The sequence below is a fragment of the Lytechinus pictus genome, chromosome 18, assembly GCF_037042905.1.
Source record: "Lytechinus pictus isolate F3 Inbred chromosome 18, Lp3.0, whole genome shotgun sequence".
Classification (NCBI taxonomy): domain Eukaryota; kingdom Metazoa; phylum Echinodermata; class Echinoidea; order Temnopleuroida; family Toxopneustidae; genus Lytechinus; species Lytechinus pictus.
The window spans coordinates 2,432,493-2,452,812 of record NC_087262.1 but is presented as its reverse complement, the minus strand read 5'-3'; the positions used below and the strand labels follow the sequence as shown (position 1 = coordinate 2,452,812).

At 39.2% G+C, this 20,320-nt stretch overlaps 1 protein-coding gene across 1 annotated transcript; it reads left to right on the top strand.

Annotated features, from left to right (window-relative positions):
- Nucleotides 1–7,772: 7,772 nt before the first annotated feature.
- LOC129281697 (uncharacterized) lies at nt 7,773–19,329 on the top strand. The gene is made up of 3 exons (XM_054917612.2): nt 7,773–8,981; nt 10,878–11,143; nt 17,177–19,329. Exons 1-3 carry the CDS (start codon nt 8,306–8,308, stop codon nt 18,578–18,580), a joined length of 2,346 nt encoding a protein of 781 aa, XP_054773587.2. The 5' UTR covers nt 7,773–8,305; the 3' UTR covers nt 18,581–19,329.
- The last annotated feature ends 991 nt before the right edge of the window (nt 19,330–20,320 follow it).

Below are 20,320 nucleotides of genomic sequence, written 5' to 3'. Positions count from 1 at the left end.
GCGTCACATAAAGTAGAAACATCGCTGAAATATTGGTCTGCCTGGTAGATATTCGGATTAACTCGACTTGTACGGATCCTCTCTGGACCCTTCAATAGAAGATAAATAATAAGAGAAACCACCAAATAGTCTTGAAAAAAAAAGGAGATAATACCCAGTTGATTATCCTCAACATGCTCAACGTATTATATCGATATACAATACATGCGGTCGACGACAGTATATAGCAATAATTACACACACACACACACGCTCACACAAACATACACATTAAATTGTGATGCTAAAACTGACACCAGTTGGTGTCTATAGAGGTCCACACCCTGAGGTGTTAAAATTACACCCTAGAGATTGAACATAACACCAAAGAGTGTAAATGTAACAACCAAAGGTGTTGTAATAACACATACACTGCAAAAACTCCGTTGTTGATTTAACAGCAGACCGTAATCTATACATGTATATGTATAATATGTCCACACTAGAGAAGTATTGAAACAACACCAGTTTGGAATCAAACCGATGCTGTTTTAATACTAATTGGTGTTGTATATTTGGTGTTCGACCAAAACCAAACTGGTGTTGTTTAACACTTCTCTGGTGTGGACATATATAGATTCCAGTCTGGTGTTAAATCAACACCAGATTTTTTGCAGAGTATAGGTGTTGAACTAACACTGTCAATTTAACACCGGTGTAAAATAACGGGTGTGGTCCTCTATGTACACCGGTTAACACCACAGTTTTTACTGTGCACGAGGTGCTGTTAGAATAGTCCTCGAGGCGTATACTGAACGTTTCAAAGGTAACAAGCATTAATAATTATTATTAACCTGTGAAAAATGATATGTATATATATATTTTTTAAAGATAGTGATATGGATTCATGTCATTTTGATGAACCACCCTCTCTTCCAAATCATGTCCGGAAAATAGAGCTAGTCAATGTAGTACCGGTCATTAGCAGATTTTCCTTAGCTCAAATTAATGCCCGGACACGTGATATGTTTCAACCAATCATTTTATTAGGATCTACATTTCCATTTTCATATAAGAACTGACATTATTATTATATTTTATTTGGCATTTCAAAAAAACATAGAGAATACAAACAGATGAGAGACAAGATCAATCAAAATTGTACATGATAGCATGGACCTATAGGTCCATGATGATAGAGAGGCTGCCTGGGTATGGAAAAGGCTAACTTAATAGCCATAACCCGCATGTCTTCCTCCCCAATTTTAGTATAGTTCAGCTAATATAAGTTCAGTTTGGTTTATAGAAAAACAAAACGTTGTATTTGCCATACCGGTAGAATAACTGTCTGTTGATCGACAGGATAGAATCTCCTTATAAATTCATCACTTCCAGAGGAGTAAGTTACATCTGATGACATCATAGCCGCTGTTAAACATGACCATTGCCCTGGCTTCAAGGTGATCTTTCCATGGCCTTTGTGACGTAAGCAGGGCAGGAAATGACGACACGATGTTGCAGTCGATCGAACTATCGCCGGATTGGCCATCATCCGAATTTATATTTTTTGACTGGTTGGGGAAGTTCGTACAGGATTTAATCATCTGCATATTAAAATAATCAAATGGATGGTGATTACACATCGAATTGATAGGGGGCAGGCATATCGAATTGATAAATAAACATTACGTAGGTATATATCGAACAAGCTTTAAATCCTCATGAAGTGTACAAACAAAACGCTGACAGATCTTTTATCGGTAATCTGGACAAAACTCTTGACAAAATGCGAGCAAATCAACTTTGATACGATCTTGCCTTGGCCGTAAGTGCCCATTCTTGCACTCTGGACATTGTTTTTCTGGGTGATAGAATACATGGTATAGTCGGATATCACACGAGCTTACAAATCAACTTCCTGTGCTGTAAAATATCTATGTTACGATTGGCCGTCCATAGTCAAACCGCGACCCTAAATGGAACCCGAGCTAAGAACATGGGTCATAGAGTATAATGGGAGGCATTAATATTGGTGAAAGGGAAACTTCACCATAAAAGCAGAACAAAAATCGGAGGAAAACAGTGGTGAAGGTTGGATGAAAATATCAATAATGTTGTTAATTTTGAAAGTTTTGAATATGTGACGTAAGAGCCGATCTGCCTTATTATCATGAAATATAAATTCCATAAATCACTATTTTTATTGAGTATGATTAATAAAACATATTCTTTAGAAGATCGAAGGCATGAAATTACCATTTAATGATACATCTCTCACACAAATTAAATCACTTTCTGTTTTCTGTTTCATTAAAACCAAATAATCGACAGGATGAAGTTCCCTTTTAGACATAATTTCTGACGGTATTATTCGAGGAATATTAGACAGTCAAACAAACTTAAACCATGGCAGTACGCAGATTTGTTTTTGCTTGGGGGTGGGATGCATAAATTCTTTTGAAAAAAAACTCGAAATCGAGGGAGTGAAGCGACCGAGCTTGTCATTGGGTGCTTTGCATTTGGTAAAGCGTAATTGAAGGACTTCATGCATACATTTGGTCAATATTTTATTTAATTTTATTTATTTATTAAGTTTAAAAAAAATGTTCAGTAACAAAAAGTAACAGTATTTCAAATTTCGGGGGGGGGGGGGGAGCAACTGCCACCCCCACCCTCCCGCGTACGTTCATGACTTAAACCTCATATTGTAAGTACCTTTTAATTTTGTATTATATTGGGGGTATATTGTAAACAACTTCAGCGATAAAATCATATAGGCTATTTAAAGCGTCTTTGGGAAAGTTTCTTCCTTTGCCCACAGTAAGTCCTCAGGTTAGGGTCAGCCAGGGTTCTTACGTACCCGCCTTTTATTTTACCATGATGTTATGGAACATCATTTAAGGCAGATTCTGTTGACGAGCGAAACCCTGGTTTTATGCTGCCACAGAATACATATTATATCTGTCCTCAGCTCGAGGGCATCGAAGTCTACAGAGATCTGTCATCGCTGGGTGAGGTCGCACTTCTGGGTCGCACGCGACTGGTTTTCTGTTCTTGCAGTTATGTAACACAAGGAAAGACGTACTTTATTCATTGACATTCTAGATCTTGGGAAACACAAAGCAGATCTCTGTCTTCAGCTCGGGTAACGGCAGAAGTGTTTACCTTTCCGACTAGAAGAGCGAATATTTTGCGTCAATGCAATTTCTTCCCCTTTTTTTCTTTTTGGGGACTTTTTTTTTTGGGGGGGGGCGAAAGCCCCCCACCATCCCCCTACATACGCGCCTGCATTCCCCTTCATTCATTTCTCTCACGTTTCTTACTCCTCTGATTTTTCAAAAATAGATTTCTTCCACTCCTTCACTTTTTTCTTTCTTTCTCTTTCTCTCTTTTTTTTGTTGCGCCGTGGGTAGGGGGCGGGGCGAAACAATCGATCTGGATCAGTCTGTAGAGAACTACAATGTATATTCTTTCATATTTGATTTCTGTCTTCTTTTCATATTTTCGTTTTATTTTTCAGCAATAATAATAAACTATTTTGTAAGGAAAGGAATTCGATCATTAGACAGAATGAAGTTTATTTCTTTCTCAAAATAGTTGTGTCTTGTTACGAGACTATATCATTGTAGATGCAGACATTTTTTAGCAGTAAAAATATGATGTAGATGAAATGTTATCTCTGGTAATCAGGATATAGGAGTTTGTGGCACTCAATTTACAAAACATTTTCTTTCTTCAAAATGTCGGGGGGTGGGGGGCAAATGCCCCCTTGCCGCCATTGTTTTCGCAGACAGACACTTATCTCTCTTCATTTTTTTTCATCTTTATCTTTTCATCGGGGATGTTTACACCCCTAATATAATTTGTATCATAATTTCTGCTCTCCAAGTCATTGTTTCAATTATAATGTAGGCCTATATCCGCCACTTGCATAGGCCCATCGTTGATCGTTGTCTCCTGTCTCTCCGTTATATTATAGTTTTGTAATATACGTACTGAAACTAAGTTACGGGGGCTTGCCTCTCATACAAGCTTTGCTTTTCTTGGCAAGCCCCTCCGTTCTGTTTTATATAGTCATTATAGTCAAAGTTACTTTAGTTCGCATTAGCTCTCATTGTTTATACCTTACTCCGATTGATGTTGTACTTCAAATTTGACTATGTATTGTTTGATTTTGTTGTGCTTTGTGAACGGAAAATGAATAAATCTAAATCTAAAATCTAAATAATTATGTTTCATGCGAAAAATTGGGTAAGTAGTTGTGTTAATTTCTCATTCAAAAACTATATAGTCCTATAAACATCACAGTCCTGTATTATAATAAAGAACTATTCAACACTGCATGCATACGTCATGTTACATGCTCGTACCTATATGCCTATAGGACCACTATAAGCCACCCCCACCCCCAGGCCGCCATTGTCATAGCGTCGACCTGTCCTTTGAGAGGTTGAAAGTTATTGAGAGGTGTGAAAGAGTTTTCTTTAGAGACAAAACACAAGAAGCACACCGGGCGCCCCGTTGAATATCCATTTATAACAGATTGAAAAAGAAAATTGGCTTTTGGCTCAAGAAAACGGGACCCCCGTTTATTAATTCACCCTCTATTGATTAGTTGTGGGGGGGGGGGGAGACATTTTCAGAGTGAGTATCCCTCCAAACCGTTAATGTGTTAGAAATGGAAGAGGGCGTTTATAATTCACGCACACCCTTCCACGCCTATGAATATCAGAAATTTGCATTTCAGATTAATGTCTAATTCATGTAAATGATTTTGTTTAGAGAAATAGTTTAGAAATCAATATGACAGAACGAGGAAGACAGAAAGAAAAGAACTTCTTTTACATGGACGTTTCAATGCAAGCAGCAAGAATGCCTACTTTGAAACATCCGTGAAGGTATATAAAATAAATAAATAATAACAATAATATGGTGTCTACTTATAGCGCACCGTGTCCACATATCTGTGCTCATGCATGGCTCTTTAAAAAAGCCCTATTATTATTATTACCCCGGCTAAGCTTGGCAACCGATTAAGGCGAACACAGCTTTTTGAGGAATTTCTTCCTGCCTGTACCCATTTACATCACCTGAGATTTGAACCCACGACCCTCTGTTTCAAAGTCCGAAGACTAATCCACTGGGCCACAACGCTCCACCCATCATCATCATCATTATTATTATTATTAATATTATTGCCATTTCAGTTGTTTATATTGTTGTGAAGTATTGTCTTTTTTCAATAATTTTTTTTGATGAGGTTATACCAGGGGAGTGTTTCATCAACATTTTCATCCGACAAGTTTTCAGAAATGACATCTTTCTCTGATGTTGATTGGCTGAGAGGTACTGTTACTATGGTAACTGTCGGATAAAATGGGACTTGTCGGATAAAACGTCCGACAAGTCCTTTCATGAAACGCCCCCCTTATGGTGGATAAACAAATAAAAAGCCCGTTTATTCATATTCACAGCAGAATTGAAAGGGTAATTAAGGGGGTAAAGGGATAAAGAAAATAAATACAAAATCAGAGCATGAAGAACAATAAACATGCAATTACTGTAAATCAATCAAGGACAGCGGGAATAACTTCAGTAACATAGCCTGATATAGCCATACATGTATGCATGGGCGGATCCAGCCTTCGCCAATAGGGGGGGGGGAATATTTTTCAGCCATATTTTCCCCGATCGGCCGCTCGAAGATGATTTTTGTTTGTTTCTTTGAAAGGGTAGTCCTAATGTCACTTCTTAGCTTTATTCTTATCAATATAAATATATAATATCATAATCCTTATTTATATAATGCGAGCGCGAAGCGCGAGCTAATTTTTTTTTGAAATTGTATGTATTTTTTATTAAAATTTGAAAATTCTTGGCAATGTTTGATATCCTGAAAAAGCTGTGTATGCAACTAAATATTTACTAAGAACGCGAAGCGCGAGCAGAAATTTTAGATACATGTTTTGATCTGATCTTAAGGACTGCTTATTGCACTTAGCCATGAAGACGTTACATATTTCAACAATAAAATAAGGCGAGCGCGAAGCGCGAGCTGAAAAATTTTGACATTTCTACACAAAGAATGGAAAATTTTAATAAATTTTTGTAATCGTGAACAGGATCGCTATATAATAATTGAAGCGAGCGCGAAGCGCGAGCGGAAAAATTCGAGATTTAGACCTAAAAACGGGACACTCTATTCATGTTTTGTAAATCATGAAAATGATGAGTAATAGGGGATCTTCCTACATTAATACTGCGAGCACAAAGCGCGAGCAGAATTTTTTTTTCTGAAACTGGATAATGATTTAAATACTAGTAGAGAACAAGTTGAGTATCTGCATAAACATGCGCGCGTGTTTCAGATTTAGACCTAGAATCTAGGCATTCTAAATACATCTTTTATCATGAAAATTAAAGCAAGCGCGAAGCGCGAGCTTAAAATATTTGATATTCCGATCTGAAAAAGGATCAATTTCAAGAACTTTGTATGAAAATTGTGAGGTGGATATGGATCGCAGTTAATAAAGAGCTGATATTTTTCATTATTATTACTTTTAGTGACATAGGACCGGGACATCCTAAGAACATGTCATAATATGAAAATGATGACTATCTTACTATTCCTCTTGCTAAGCGCGAGATGAAACAAAAGGGACAATTTAATCCTTAAATTAATGTCTTATCTATTAATGCCTAATGAGGCCAAAATCTGATGATATTATGGCATGAAAACTGGAAATTTCAAGCACTTTTGTAATTATGAATAGGATGCATCAGTAAATATATTTTTAACCGTTAATTAATGCGAGAGCAAATCGTGAGCCGAAATTTTTGATAAACTGTCATGAAAAGGGGATTTTAAGTAGTTAGTTTTATAATCAATATTGAGACATACATAACTCGCCAATCAAAATGCGAGCGTGCAGCGCTAGTTGATATGTTTTGACAATCAGATCTGAAAAGGGATATTTTGACAACTTTATGGAATACACGAAAATAATAGGTACCTGATAAATCAAAATTTGCGCGCGCGTAGCGCCAGCAGAAAATGTCAATATTCAACACATAAAACTGACATTGTTACAGAGCACTTTACAAAAAATTAATTTGGAAATCACACAAAATAATGAAAGCTCGATTTCCAAGGTAAATATGTTTTGTATATTGACTTTCAAAGTCGATATTTAAGCTCCACATTGAAAAAGATATGCAAATACCTAACAGGCAATGCGAGCGCGAGCGAAAATTTTATATAGTGACATGAAAGATTTATTTCATTTTCCAGGTCTTCCCCTCGATCTTATTTTATTCATTCGTCTTCCTCTTCTTTTTTTCTCCTCTCCTTTTCCCTCTTTTTTTCTTTTTTTCTTTCTTTCCTTTTTTTCTTTTTTTTGCTCCGCCAATGGGGGGGGGGGGGGGGGCCGGGCCCCTCGGCCCCCCTGGATCCGCCTATGCATGTGTGTATAAAACATTTTAAAAATAAAAACACACAAGTATGCCTTTTAATTTATTGACCTTTATATGTAAATCTAATTTCAGTTGAGAAGATTCAATTGATATTCATCACCAACATTATCAAGTTTGTATATGCACTAGCTGTTTTATTTTGTTTCCTATATAACAACCTCATAGATTAGGCACTCAAGACATTTATAATCATATAGTTCCGTTTATAATATAGGCCTACCCACGATTGCGGAGATAATTCATTCACTATACATGTATACGCGACTGAATAAACACTCCGGGTATAATTATAATAATTATAACCACGCATGCAGTGAGTCATACATTCATCTATAGCCCGCTCTGCCCAGCAAACCATGCAAATATCCATTCTATTTAGCGTTGGCTAATTATAGCTAGGGTAATATTCAGTCTGGTGCGGGGGATTGTGTGTGTATAGAGTTGGCAATGATCGACGCTATACGAGTGTGTCCCTTCAGCGGATGCATTATGCTAGCTATACACACACCATCCACACACACATGACCCGTAATGGCTATATAGCCTTATAGCTATTCTAGCTAGCGATTCTATGTTGTTGGCCTACTCAGCTCAGCATACAACGCCTATGCAAGCACCTCGACACAAAGTCAAGTGCCTCGCCAGCTATTTCTTCAAATTTGCCATGTTTTCCATCTATTTTCTCGTATTTTGAGGCATGAAAGTTCAATATCCATCACCTGTCTGCTCCAGATCTATCTATAACTGAAGCAGAACTGTAACTTAAGTCGCGATCTATACCAGAATCATTCTATAGATTGAACTTTGAAACGGTATAGCCATAGGCCTATGTGGGAATTTAAAGGACGAAGGCATGGAGATGGCGAATATTATGGATATGGGTATCACAGATGATATGTTAACAGCAGCGAGATCTATTGACACGGATTGGAATGCAGTGGCCCCTACAAATATTGTGAAACTGGTCAATACTTGTGCAGATGGACTTGGGACCTCAAAAGAAGCCTTCTTCTTCCCTTTGCTGACTGCCACCGCCGCAGTGCTTGGCCACAACGCTTACATAGCACTCAATGACCTCTGGCCTGAGCCGCCCGTAATCTGGACTGCGATCTTAGCAGACAACATGTGCAGGAAGAAATCTGCTGTGATTAGATTCATAACACGCTCTATGAAAGAAGCAGAATACCAGATCAAGAATGATGGTGCACAAAGAGTCTTCACAACCCCAGATACAAACATCACTGATCAACAGGCGGCAGTTCCACAAAATTTATCTGAGTTTGATTTCAGCATGAGCAACTTGAAGGAGCGCATGACCTCTGGGAGCCGTCAGGCTTGCATGATCGCTAAAGATCTGCACATGGTGTATCGCGCTTTAGATAGCAAACATTTGGGGAGCGATCCCGAGCCGTCTCATCTGGAGGAGATCTTGAAGCAACGAGAAGCTTTCTTTGAACTACAAACTGGATACAGTCCTTGGTCAGATGTTACTGGAACGGTGTATGAAGATGCCAGATTTAATCTATCAGGTGCAGTAAATATTTATTTAAGTTAATAACGATAAATCATCCGAAGCAGTCGATATAAAGAACAAGGCAAAATTTGCCACCTTAGCCTCGCATCTCTCCGCCCTCTTTTAAATCATTAAACACGTATACTATATCCAACCTCAAGGTTAATTTAATTAATGTAAAGAAAAACATTAAGAATGAATACACTTAGTATTAGCTTCAAGTATAGATATATACTTCTATGCTTATACCCACTATTATTATTATTATTATTAATTTCCCATTTCTACAACGTAAATTTATTTGTTTAATTGTGAAAGACTCAATTTTTTTTCTTATAGCCTACAATGTAACCGACTTTGCTAGATATGATAAAATTGATGACGAAGTATTTCATTGTTTGATTTTTTTATTACTACTTTCCAAAATAAAAGGATTACTGTACACACTTCCTCTAAGAGCACGTTATACCATCTAATATTTACCATTATTTTCTTTGTTAAACTATTCGTTATGGATCCTTAAACAATGCACATTCTTTAACAAGATGAAATAATTTGTTTTTGAAAATTCTATTCATATACGATTTTCTTGATAAGTTTAACTAGCAAAGATTGCAATTGATTTTGTTTAATTCACTATTATCTTATGTTTGTGTTGTTTTATATATACTCTGGAACAAATCCCCATCTCCATCCGTAATGCATCCACTGTCGAATCTTTCAAAACACTCCTCAAATCTTACCTCATTAAGCAGTCCTCTTAATTCCATATCATGTTCTCTCTCACTGTATTTTGCTACTTTTTTTTCTTTCCAATGCGCTTAGAAACTGTTGTATTAAGCGCTATATAAATGTTAATTATTATTATTATTATTATATATTAATGTTTGTAAATCTATTTGTTTTCATGTAATGCAAGGCCCCCATGTGAAACAGTATTTCAATTTTTGATGGGGCTATATACCTTACAGAGAAAAAATTTAATAAATAAATAAATCAATCAATAAACGGATAATAAATAAATGAATAAAGAGAGAGAGAGAGAGAGAAGAGCTGAAAGTGTGTGTGTGTGTGGGGGGGGGGGGAGATCGAGCTGACCTGTTTCTGATATGGGATTGATCAAGCATTTTTTCCAAAAGTAATTTTAACGAGATAAAATTTCAATTTGATAAATTTTCCATTGCGTTGTCCATGTAAACCGCATAGTGCGCCATTAAATAGGAAATTAGATAATCGGCAACTCATGAATGCTATCTATCATTATTTTTATGCACAATGTGCAATTTGCATATTCTCTGCTTCCCATTTGCTCGCGAAGTACATGTACGCGTTGTTCAATTCACTATAATAAATAGTGAACGTTCTATCATACAAAATTTCTGAAATATATCTCCAAATATAAAATTATCCCTCGTGCGGGTCTATTTCACCTCGGCGTCGGTGAAATAAACCTGCACTCGGGCTAATTTTATATTTTTCGTTCTTATAATCCAGTATATTGTACAATAGATTGTACACTATTTGTATTATGTATATATATATATATGTGTGTGTGTGTTTGTGTGTATGTATGTATTACGTATATATGAATATTGAATAAGCAAGCAATGTTATAACATGCATTTAGTAAGAAAACGTGAAAGGGCCTGTAAAGTTATTCCACTTGACTTATATTCTGTACGGTTCTATTTTCGTATAATAATAATGAGAATGAAAGTAGTGACAGTCAAATTTTGTTCTTTTTACGATGCGGTTTGTGAATCATTTCATATCAGTCAATAAGTGGCTTTGTCCTTCATAGTCATCGATGAAAAACGTATATACAAATATGAATTCATATAAAACTATTTCGCATTCAATGTGTTACGAACAACAACTAACGTTACCAACTTTCTGTTTGCTTCTTTTACAGGCTTCATCCAGCCACGTCATGCCAGCGCCCTCCTTGGCAACTCTACAGACTCTCCAGGTTTCCTGGAGAGTACTCTGGCTATCATCTGTCCGAAACCACGCAAAGTCTACCACAACCAATCCATTGACGCGTCCAGCTGTGTCCTTGCGCCAATATTCGTGAACCTGCGTCAGCATCACACAACGACGAAGATATATCTCTTGGACGCCCAAGCCAATGCTGCCTTCAGCTCATTCTACAATGACGTCGAAGAAAGACTAGAGAGGGTAAGGAAGCCAAGTCGATACTAGCCTTTGATATTGGCGGAGGCTGCGGCTACTATCGTTAACCTTTGCTGTTACGCTAAGCGATGCGTCTGATGCGGCGAGGCCACAAACAGTGGCCACCGCCTCTACCCTCTCCTCTACCTTAAGTCGTTGTTTTCTCTTCATCGACTTCAATTCGGTGGTGTGGGGGTCGTATGGGTATTACCCCGGGGATATTACTAAAGCAATTAAGACGGGAGTGTATGTACCGTCGCTGCTCCTCCCCTTTTTATGAAAGTCTTGCCGCATCAGACGTATCGCTTACATTTCGCATGACAGCATCAGACTCGCAAAAGCAAAGACAATAGCTGCAATTCCCATCTACATGTAGATTATGGGGTAAGTCGAGAAATTTAAAACAAAAAATGACACTGAAATTTCGTCAATATAAATATTGTAATTTTTTATGTAAAGTAAAAGATGAATCTTGAATCTTGAAGAAGTACTCTCCCAAAAGCGTACACGCTGTCCTGGAGAGGGGTGTGCTGTGTCAGGTGCTGCCAGTGCTTCAGGTGATGTGGTGATCCTGTGGTGGTATTCTTGGTGCACATATACAGTGTGCTAGGTGCAGTGTGCGGGTGGTGCGTGTGTGTCCCTCTTAGGCCCCTGTTACATCTGAAAGTTTCCTACCCGAGACCCGACCGAGTCCACTTGCAACCTTGACTGGATTATATAGGTGGATTAGCTTCGCGAACGGACCGAGTCCGAAATGTGGTCTGTTTACATCACAGCGTTCATTCCCTCCCCTATCGGTACGGTTTCGAGCGGTATCCGATTGCTGACACCAAAGGGCACTCTCGATCTAGGCTCTGAATAATTTGCGCGCGCTAATTGAAGTTGTTTACATTTCGTTATTCTGGAAGCATGCTGATGATCCCAGCAGTCGTTGAAGATATGATCGATTTGAAAAGAATACGTTTAAAGTGCTTCCTTCTTTCCACTAAAATCAAAGACTTTATCAATCACAATTCACATGTCAAAAGCCGCAAAACATTCAAAGAACGACGGGGCTGGGGAGGGGATAGCGCGCGCTATGACGTAATTTGACAGCTGGCGAACGGACCGAGATAGGTTTGAAAGCTTGTGTGCGTTTACATCTACGAATCGGTGGACCGGGGCCGGCCCGATACCTACCCGAGACTACCTCTTGATGTGGTCTCGGGTAGGTTCGCTAAAAGGTGGCCCGAGGTAGGTTTGGGATGTTTACATCTGATTTCTTTCCGACCCGAGGTAGGCCCCGGGCCGGCCCGAGGTAGGGAATCTCTCAGATGTAACAGGGGTCTTACAGCATCTTAAGGGGAGGGGGAGGCAACATTTGCTGAATGATAGGCAATGTTGCTCCCCGGAAGCCAGCTATAGAGGTCGAAGTTACAGCAGCGTTTGGGAGAGTATTCCAAATACGGATGGTTCTTGGGAACATACTGTACATGTAGCAGTTCACTCTACAAAAAGGCTGGGTGTACTTGAGCTGATGTCCAGTGTGTTGTGGACGTTGTGGACGAGAACTGCTGCTTAACTTAATCTGATGTGGCATGTTGATGTAAACATAATTGTGATGAATTTTGTAGAACATCTCACATTGGCTAAGAAGGCGTCTGTGTTGGAGAGTATCCCAGTGAAGAGTTGACAACATCGATGTTACACTGGATTCTCTGCTATAGTCATGAAGGACAAACCGAGCACCCTGACGCTGAATGTTCTCAATAATGTTTACATCTTTCTGTATGTGAGGATTCCATGCACATGAAGCATACTCAAGTTGAGGTCTGACAAGTTGCTTGTACGCAATGTCTCTCACTTTCAGGTCACATTTACCCAATGCTCGACGTATGATTCCAAGAGTACGAGCAGCTTTGGAGGATATCTTCTGTGCATGGGAGTTCCAACTCAGGTTGTCTGTGATGGTCACACCGAGGTATTTACAGGAGGTTGCCGTTGGAATAGGTTGGTCACTGATGGTAAAGTTGCAAGCCAACGGTTGTCGTTTCAATGAGATACACATGTGGGCACAGTTCTTGACATTGAAGGACATATCCCACAGTTTTGCCCAATCTGATAATGTTGAAAGATCTCGCTGGAGAATTGCGTGGTCAGCTCTTGTCTTGACCTTGCGATACAGCACACAGTCATCAGCAAAGAGTCTGATTGATGATGAGATGCATTCACAGATGTCATTGATGTACAGCAGGAATAACACAGGCCCGAGTACTGAGCCTTGCGGCACGCCTGAGAGTACACTGGCTCGTGGTGAGGATCTTCCATCAACATGAACTGACTGAGATCTGCCTGATAGAAAAGCTTTGATCCATCCATGCATTTGACCAGTAATGCCATAATACTCCAATTTGTAGAGCAGCTTCCTGTGTGATACCTTATCAAAGGCCTTACTAAAGTCGAGAAAGAAGGCGTCTGTCTGACATTGCTGGTCGATGTTGTATGCCCAGTCATTGATGGCCTCAACAAGTTGCGTTTCGCATGACAGTCCCTTCCTAAATCCATGTTGGTTTGGGTTGATGATGTTATTCTTTTCCAAGTATTTTGACATGTGGCTCAATACAATGTGCTCTAGGACCGTGCAGCAGATGCATGTGAGTGACACCGGTCTATAATTGGCTGGGTTACTCTTGTCGCCAGACTTGTAGATGCTGGCCACTTGAGCTCTTAGCCAATCACTTGGAAGAATTCCCTCATCATAGGATTGTTGGAAGAGATGAGTAAGGACTGGGCTAATCTCATCTGCATAGTCTCTTAACATTCTAGCAGGTATTTCATCTGGACCACTGGCTTTGTTGGTGTTAAGTTCTTTCAGTTGTTTATTCACTCCTCGTAAGCTGATGAAGAGATCTTCAATTGGTGTGTACGGTGAGGGACCCTTGTCTGGTAGTACCGATGAAGTATTATCATGTGTAAAAACTGAAGAGAACTGAGCATTTAGAGCATTAGCTTTCTCCTCATTGGATACATAGGAAACATTTCCCACTTTTAAAGTTGGGATTCCTACCGACTCTCTCCGCTGAGCTTTGACGTACCTCCAGAATTTCTTTGCGTCAGTCATAAGACTTCCTCCAACAACATTTTGAAGGTATTCACTGTGAGCTGATTCTTTTGCTCTTTGAACAGAATTTCTCTTTGTTTTGTATGTTTCCTAATCTGAATGTGACCTTGAACGTCTTGCCTTCTTGTATAGCCTGTCCCTCTTATTAATTTCCCGTATGATCTTCGAGGTGATGTACGGGTGGCTTGTCTTGGGCCTCGAGTTCCTGTGGGGAATGTGAGACATGATTGACAAAAGAGAAGTCTTGAAGAATATCCAATTATCTTCTACAGAGATGTCTTCAGGAGATCTTTCAAAGTAGTCATATGACATCTGAGAGCAGCGCTCCTTAATGTCTTGTTTGTCAGCTTTGTCATACTGGTAAATTCTCCGCACTGGTTTTCTTTGGAGTTTGGGTCGCATATTGATGTCAAACAGGGTGATGTCATGGTCACTGATCCCAGGTTTTGTTTGGGTATTATTCACAGCATCAGGTGTAGTTGTGAGTATAAGATCTAAGATATTTCCAGAGGCCGGTCTTGTAGGCTCCCTACCCATCTGGGTTAAACTACATCCATTCACAAAGTTGAGGAAGTGAGAATGAATTGCATGAGTTCTAGGATTCGATATTACAACTTTACACCAGTCAATATCCGGTAGATTAAAATCTCCCGCTAGGACTAAAGCAGGCAGTTTCCTGTGCTTTCGAAAGATAGTACTGATGCTACCTTGTAATTCGTCAATCACCTCATCCTTAGAACCGGGTGGTCTGTAGAAGCTACCGAGATAGAGCAGCCCTCCTTTGACAAAGTCTATGGAAGCCCAGCATACTTCTGCAGAGCAATCAAACTCAGGACGCCTGATTGAAGCCAAGTCCCTCTTCACTGCAACAAACACACCACCTCAAAATGCATTCCGATCCTTTCTGTATACTTCATAGTTTTCTGGAAAGATAGAATATGTCGGCACGTCAGCATTCAGTTTTGATTCGCATCCAAGTATTATGTCTGGATCATGTTGGGCAAGAGCAGCCTGGAAATCCATTTTGCTCTTCTCAGACTTCAGTCCATTGCAGTTAACTTGCATCCCACGAAGCTTTGTTCGACGAGATTTGGACTTCTTCTTCGCTCTTGGGGCGTTTCTCAATGGCGTTGAGGTCAGCCGAGGAGAAAAGGAAGACCTATCTACGCTTGAATTTTCAGGACTTGATGGACTAGAGGACTCGTCAGTCATCAGAGGGGTAAAGGAATTCGATGTGTCAACAGAGATGAAGGTTCTGAATAACCCATGCGAAAAATTTGGAAGTCCACAACTGCAGATCCAGGAAATGTTAGAGTCATTTCAGTAATTCCCATACATTGGCAATGAAACCAGACATTACAGTGGTCACGGGCTACACCAGCATCATCATCTTTAACTTCATGCCCACATTGGCCACATGGGAATAGAACCGTGTTGGGTCCGTGATTAAGCTCAAGTCTACCACTCAGGAGTAGAGAGAGGATTATCATTTTTCTACTCCTCAAGCATTTGCCATCAGACTCTAAGAGATGACCTACTTCTGGTACATGTAATCTGTTGAAATTCTTTCTTTGGTAGTTTCTCCTCAATTCAAATGGAGTTGTTGAAAGGATGCTGTTGATATTCTGCTCTGCTGAGTTCGAGCACAATGAATCATAGATATGAAGAGTTAAGAGTATCAGAAATGATAGCCTCAATAACAGTGGCTCCATCATGGAGAAAACAAGGTGTAAGAGCAGAACGTACAAATTCCACAATGATTCTCTCAGTAATTATTCCAAAGAATTGGAAAAAGAAAATACCAAATGCCTCCTTAAGCTCCAATAGCCAATATGTACATGGAATTGTTGATCCTTCTCACTGGTGCATACTAATACTAACTAATGGCAATTTTTTTAAAGTCCATAAAATAAATGAAGAACAGTATAAAAATTCATAAAAAGCTCACAAATCCTGTATCTCTCCACTGGCCACAAAGAGTAAGCATAGCTTAACTGAAGTAAGGGTGTACTTTTCAGTTCTCAATGATGATAAAAAGCAAGTTCTCACCTCTGCTCACCTAGATATTTTGCTGTCATAACATGTCACAAAACACAGTTACTGGGACTACACCAAGATGGCTGACCTAAGGATCTCAGTATGTCCAAAAAATTGCTGGATATAACTCCTCATCAACATCAGAATATCCCTAAAAAAGTACTTCCAGGTCCTTAAATGAGAATGAATACTGGCCACAAGTAAAAACTGTGAAGAAAAAAACTCCAAAAAGTGAAATTTTAGGAAAGTTTAGGACACACAACCACTGCCCTGCACACACAGCACACCATGAATACGAAGCTTTAAAGTCCCATATACTTTACGAGATGATGAGACTTTATCTTGTCATACACAAATAGATCGACATGACCACACAACGAACCTCGCCAAGTCGACTTATAAAAAGTTATCGTCGTGGCAAGATACTTATTTTGCCTTGTCGACCTCTAAAATGGTTATAAATTTATGTTGACAATGCGACATGTAAACCTTTTCTCAGTCTAGTTTGCAAGATAACAGATAACTTATCTGTTTACCTCGACATGCTTCTTTTGATACGCATCTCGCCATGTCCAAATGAGATGAGAAGTCGACATGGCAAGATGAAATCTGTCGACATCTCGTCAAGTAGCACCTTAAAGATTCCGTATTTAAGGTATTTTAAGTTGGCAAACCAGTGATAAGCGCATCAAAAGTTTGTTGGTTGAAACATGGGGAAGGAAAAGATGTACACACTGTTCGCCCTAGACTTACATGACTTGGTTTGACAAACTTGATCAAAGACTTAAACCCTGATGTAAGCTAGATGGTAAATAAAGAAATTACGATGTTTTATTTTTTGTTGGTACAATTTAATTCATTGATTTCTTTTTGAATATTTGTTCTCCTTTGTGTTTCCTTAGATGTCTAATGAAGACACGGCACTCCGGAGGATACTAGCAAAGAGTCAAGGCCAGGTTGCCAGACTAGCCTTAGTTCTTCACTGCCTTGAATGCATCACCAAGTCAATGTTTCAGAAGGAAGAAGACGTTATCTTTGAACCATTGGAAGTTATTCCGTTAAGGATACCGGCTGGGGTGATGTACAACGCCATTAATTTGATTCAGCTTTGTATTAGACACAAGAGGGCGCTGATCAGTACATTTTCACACGCAGCAGCAACGACCCATGAGAAAATAGTTCAAGCACAAGGTCAGACCTCGTTGGCCAGAGATCCTAGATTGAATCAAAAGCAGCAGCAGCAACAACAAAAGAAACAGCAACATCAGCAAAAACAGGAACATCAGCAACTACCCCAACAACATGAGTTGCAGGTTCATATGCAACACCAACAAGAGCAACTCCAGCATCACCTTCAACAGCACCATCAGGTTCAACGTATTGGGGATGTTGCTAGATCCTCTGATCCTGCCACACCCAGACCTGATAATATTTCTCCTAGTGCCTTACAACAGAGAAAGACACATGGATCTGGATCTGGTAATCAGCCACAGCGCCCACTACAGATTCATTCTATTCAATCAGGTCATGTACCTCCTATGGCTACGTCCATGTCTTCAACTATGGTTCCAGCTCAGTCTATGCCCGTACCCATCGGAGTCTCGGTGGTTCCTGATGGACCCCACATTGTCCAGGTGACTTACACACCAGAAGGATCTAACGTTCCCATCTCAGCACACTCTCAACAAGGGCGAAACCCTGAACTTATTCCTTTGAACAGCATTTCAGGAAGGCCAGCCATTAAACCCAAACCAAATGCTCAGACTGTTCAAAGAACGAGCCGCTTTGATGTTCCACCTCGACCAAAATCATCCACGGCGTTCTCTGGAAAGATGCCTCCTAGACCATCTTCCAAGCTATCGGCTGAAGCTATGAAAATACTACGTCGGGCGCAGAAAAGAAACGCACCTCCAGTGGCCCCTGTGCCCACTGGCTGTCCGACCAGCGCAGATTTCAGGAACTTCATGGTTCAGTGCCCTCAGAAGGCACGTCGGATCCTCACTCATGGCTTAAATAAGATCGATGCTATCTACGTGGCCCAAAGAAAACTCTTTCCTCCCGTGATCTGCTTAGGGCCCAACGGCAAGAAACTGTCCAAGTACCCAGCGAACGCAGCCAGGGCTTTCCTCACGGCTCTTGCCGACGCGGGCCTTGGTGACATGATATCTCGAGCAAGAAGTCGATCTGGAAAATCCACATTAAAAAAGAAAAGTTACAACGAACTCTCGGTGTCGGCCCTGGCCATTCTTGCGAAGCTGAACATCTCGGAACAACAGTATACATTTCTTGACAATGCATTGTACTAATGATCAAATTAGTAACGATATGATTTGTAGGCCAACTTCTGGATAAACCGTTTCTTCTATACTATTCTATAACAAGTATGTAACACCGTGTGTACTATACTGACAATCATCTCGACCAGAAGTGAGAGGAGATTAAAACTGAAGAGGTAATTAATGCAAACTCTACCAACGTACATTGGCCGCTATCACTAACGAAACCTAGAATTGTCGATAATCACAACTTGGTTTAGTTATACTTCATAAATGACAAATACATGTATTTGTAACGCGTAGTCCTCTTATTTTATTTGATAGAACAAATATTATTTGTTTTCCCGCTTGATTCAGTAATCAGTAAAAATGATTAGAAAAAGAGTGTCCCATATGGCATACGATATCTGAATTCAAAGAGGAATACCATTCTCAAATTATAATGCCCGTGATTGTTACCCCTTAACCCTAATTGCGATATATCTGCTGCGCAAAATTTTTTGACCTCGCCGCTCACTGACTTTTTACTTTCAAGTCTCGCGCAAATTTTGAGACCAAATTTGTGACGCCCGGGTACGCGGTTACGACATTACGCAACATTATGTAAGTGCATGTCAGACCCAAAATTGCTCATAAACGTGATTTCATGTACAAATCCAATGCAAATTGTGTATTTGGCCAAAATTCATAAATGTATCATTATTTCTACTTTTAATGATCAAACTTAATTGATTTTGCCTTGTTTACGATTAGAATTAAGTCTGGAACGATTTCCATTGAAAAAACAATAAAAAACAAAAAGTAAAAAAACAAAGAAATACATAAGAAAAAAAAAATAAAATAAAATACATAAGAAATCGGTCTTGGTACCAGAATTTTTTTCATTCACAATTGTTAGGAATGCTATAAAGAATATTTTCACCAAAAAATAGCATTCTAGGAGCTTTATTTAGTGAATCAGAGCAAAAAGTATGATTTCATGAATAAATTAGCATAATTAATTCATATAAAATAAAAATATATGAATTCAGTGAAATTTACCAATGCAACTGCGGAGATTACGTCATTCTCTACCATCATGCAAATTTTCGTTGTGATCGCGCAATCCACGGCTGAGATCTTAAGGGGGGGGGGGCATAATGGCCCCCCCCCCCCGGGAATGACAAGAATCAGAATACCCCGGGAGATTGAGGGTTAAACAGAGAAAATGAGAAATTAATGAAAAATATATGTTTGCTTCCAATAAAGGCTGTATTTCAATGTTTTAACGAAACAGACTCGTCTCACTGATTGCCTACCGAAGCATCGAATCTTAATTTACAACAGACTTGATACTGGCTGATCGTCAACAAAACAAATTTATAACAAATTTTGGCAATCGGTCCTGCAGTAAAAAGAATCTGTAAAAATTAGTCAAATAGTAACTATTATTCCGTCATTGTTTTCTTTGATTTGGATGTCATAATACCAGTAGATAAGCCAAATAATGAACTTCATGTAAATGTGATTTCTCTTTGAAATTCTGAAGCTGTCCGCCAAATGAATATAAATTATGTACCTTCTTTTCGATTGGGTTCTCATTAACGTGCTCGTGAAGTATGCTCGTTGCAAGTTTCATCAAATGAAAGAAGGTGGTCTAAGCTTTACAGATATATGTGGTCAAGTAATTATAACTGTGATAAAGTTATTTCAAAATGGAAAAAATAAATACAACGTATTCTTTAGAAATATAAGTATATTAAGTATATACAGACAAGGGAGCGTTTAAAG